The sequence below is a fragment of the Salvelinus sp. IW2-2015 genome, unplaced genomic scaffold (genome assembly GCF_002910315.2).
Source record: "Salvelinus sp. IW2-2015 unplaced genomic scaffold, ASM291031v2 Un_scaffold4967, whole genome shotgun sequence".
In the NCBI taxonomy this organism is placed as follows: Eukaryota; Metazoa; Chordata; class Actinopteri; order Salmoniformes; family Salmonidae; genus Salvelinus; species Salvelinus sp. IW2-2015.
In genome coordinates, this window is record NW_019946236.1 from 32,083 (window position 1) to 35,745 (window position 3,663).

General features: G+C 46.7%; 1 protein-coding gene across 1 annotated transcript in view; it reads right to left on the reverse strand.

The window, feature by feature from the left end:
• The window catches only part of LOC112077842 (uncharacterized), a 28,320-nt gene extending 25,765 nt beyond the window's left edge, over positions 1-2,555 (reverse strand). The window contains exon 1 of the mRNA XM_070441851.1: positions 2,477-2,555. Coding sequence (XP_070297952.1) covers positions 2,477-2,555 — 79 coding nt within the window. The remainder of the gene's footprint in view (positions 1-2,476) is intronic.
• Between the last annotated feature and the right edge of the window lie 1,108 nt (positions 2,556-3,663).

A 3,663-nucleotide genomic window follows, 5' to 3' on the forward strand; every position in this document is an offset into this window, starting at 1 on the left:
ATGATGAAAGAGGGGGAGGGGGCTGTGGAGGGATGGAAAGAGGGGGAGTGAGAAAGTAAATGAGAGAGAGAGATAGGGAGAGGAGGGAGAGAGAGAGAGAGGACAGAGCGATGAAGCTTGCCTTACAATATCCTCTCACATGTCACTCCAACTGGTCATTTTGAAATGAATGGAGATAGCTGGCTGAAGATGGAGGGAGACGAGAGGATTGTTTGTGACTCTGTCACGGTGGAGCATCCATACCAAACATAAGATTCATCACATATTCTTCAAACATTCAACGCGAAGCTACTAAACCACACCATATTAGAACTTGAAACTATCGCGAGTTCCCAAAATGGGAATCCACTGTCATAGCTAGACCACCTATGCATCGTCCGCCCCAATGCTCTAGTTCTCCCACATCCTCTGGACGTGCACTCTTCATCTGACTTCTCTCTCTTCAACTACAGGTGGTCATGCCTGCTAAGAGCAGCAAGGCTGACAGCATGGCTTGAAGGCTCATCACAACATTAAAGCACAAACACACAGGAACAGGAACATGATGTCTTAGACCTAGCTAATGTAATGTACTTGCACATGAAACACAGGAGCAGCAACATGATGTCTTAGACCTGACTAATGTAATGTACTTGCACATGRAACACAGGAGCAGCAACATGATGTCTTAGACCTAACTAATGTAATGTACTTGCACATCGAACACAGGCTGAACCATATCATCACATCTATTCCCAATCGATGCTCCCAATCTAACACATTTTACCATAAATTAGGCCACTATAAATTGTTTATACATTCCCCATGTATAACAGAAATTGTATTGGTGATTGTTTATTTGGCAACCACTGACAAGGAGTTACCCTCCTGAGACACTCTGGCACCATCTACCCATATGTCATCTAACCACATCCTCTCTGCCCATATGTCATCTGACCGCATCCTCTCTGCCCATATGTCATCTGACCGCATCCTCTCTGCCCATATGTCATCTAACCACATCCTCTCTGCCCATATGTCATCTGACCACATCCTCTCTACTAGTGGTGTAACGGACCGTAGTTGATCCGTACGGATCACCCCCCACGGTTCGGCACGCATGTGAACTCTGGATCAATTTCGAAGTTCAACAATCATTGTGTGAAATACAGTTTTACTGCCGCTGTTACTTTTTAAAGTAATAATTCCCTAAATCTCGATGCAGAGCTGCAGTGAAAAGATAAAGACAAGACAGATGCTGTGTTTTACTCTGAAGCCTGAAGGTTGATTTGATTCTTTTTTTTTAAAGCAGTTGTGTGTTCACGTGAACGGGCATGTTGAATCCCAACGAATCAAACCTGGGTGCTCGCGTTGCAAAAGGAAAGAAGAAGAAAGAGCAGTGACAGCCATGTCTAACGGAGGAGCTGAAGAACTGGACAAGCCTCCCGCTTCATTTCAGTCTCATGTATTGGAGCATTTAGGCTTCCCTGTCAAATATGATGACAGAAGCAGGGTGGTGGACAACAACATTACGGTGTGTAGGCATTGTGCCACAAGAAAGCCGTAAGATCATGGAAATACATAGAGCGTGACCACACATTTAAAGCGTCGTCACCCTGGTGTGTCAGTGACGGGAGCCAACTCAGCCAAGAGACAACAACTTCTCACCGCGGCATCTAAGCCCTTTGCTGCAGAATCAGACCAATGCTACAGCTACCAACCCACAAGCTCATACACCATGTCACAACAAGATGGAACTCCACTTATGACATGTTGGAGAGCTATCTGGAGCAGCAGGCAGCTGTATACTCTGCACTGACAGACTATCTGGAGCAGCAGGCAGCTGTATAACTCTGCACTGACAGACTATCTGGAGCAGCAGGCAGCTGTATAACTCTGCACCATCCTCTCTGCCCGATATTGTCATGTGACGCATTCCTCTCTGCCCATATGTCATCTAACCACATCCTCTCTGCCCATATGTCTCTAACCATATTCCTTCTGCCACTAGTCATCTGACGCATCTCTCTGCCCATATGTCATCTAACCACATTCTCTCTGCCCATATGTCATCTAACACATCCTCTCTGCCCATATGTCATCTAACCACATCCTCTCTGCCCATATGTCATCTGACCGCATCCTCTCTGCCCATATGTCATCTGACGCATCCTCTCTGCCCATATTTCTCTCCATCCTCTCATCCCATGTCATCTAACCACTCCTCTCTGCCATATGCTCACCTCTCTCCAATCATCTAGTCCTCTCTGCCCATATGTCATCTGACCGCATCCTCTCTGCCCATTATGTCATCTACCACATCCTCTCTGCCCATATGTCATTTAACCAATCCTCTCTGCCCATATGTCATCTAACCACATCCTCTTCTGCCCATATGTCATCTAACCCATCCTCTCTGCCCATATGTCATCTAACCACATCCTCTCTGCCCATATGTCATCTAACCACATCTCCTCTGCCCATATGTCATTCTGACCCATCCTCTCTGCCCATATGTCATCTGACCGCATCTCCTTCTCTGCCCATATGTCATCTGACCGCATCCTCTCTGCCATATGTCATTCTGACCGCATCCTCTCTGCCCATATGTCATCTAACCCCATCCTCTCTGCCCATATGTCATCTGACCACATCCTCTCTACTAGTGGTGTAACGGACCGTAGTTGATCCGTACGGATCACCCCCCACGGTTCGGCACGCATGTGAACTCTGGATCAATTTCGAAGTTCAACAATCATTGTGTGAAAATACAGTTTTACTGCCGCTGTTACTTTTTAAAGTAATAATTCCCTAAATCTCGATGCAGAGCTGCAGTGAAAAGATAAAGACAAGACAGATGCTGTGTTTACTCTGAAGCCTGAAGGTTGATTTGATTCTTTTTTTTAAAGCAGTTGTGTGTTCACGTGGAACGGGCATGTTGAATCCCAACGAATCAAACCTGGGTGCTCGCGTTGCAAAAGGAAAAGAAGAAGAAAGAGCAGTGACAGCCATGTCTAACGGAGAGAGCTGAAGAACTGGACAAGCCTCCCCGCTTCATTTCAGTCTCATGTATTGGAGCATTTAGGCTTCCCTGTCAAATATGATGACAGAAGCAGGGTGGTGGACAACAACATTACGGTGTGTAGGCATTGTGCCACAAGAAAGCCGTAAGATCATGGAAATACATAGAGCGTGACCACACATTTAAAGCGTCGTCACCCTGGTGTGTCAGTGACGGGAGCCAACTCAGCAAGAGACAACAACTTCTCACCGCGGCATCTAAGCCCTTTGCTGCAGAATCAGACCAATGCTACAGCTACCAACCCACAAGCTCATACACATGTCACAACAAGATGGAACTCCACTTATGACATGTTGGAGAGCTATCTGGAGCAGCAGCAGCTGTATACTCTGCACTGACAGACTTATCTGGAGCAGCAGGCAGCTGTATAATCTCATGCACTGACAGAACTATCTGGAAGCAGCAGGCAGCTTGTATAACTCTGCCACTGACAGACTATCTGGAAGCAGCAGGGCGCTGTATAACTCTGCACTGACAGACTATCTGGAGCAGCAGGCAGCTGTTAAACTCTCTGCACTGACAGACTATCTGGAGCAGCAGGCAGCTGTTATACTCTGCACTGACAGACTATCTGGAGCAGCAGGCAGCTGTATAACTCTGCC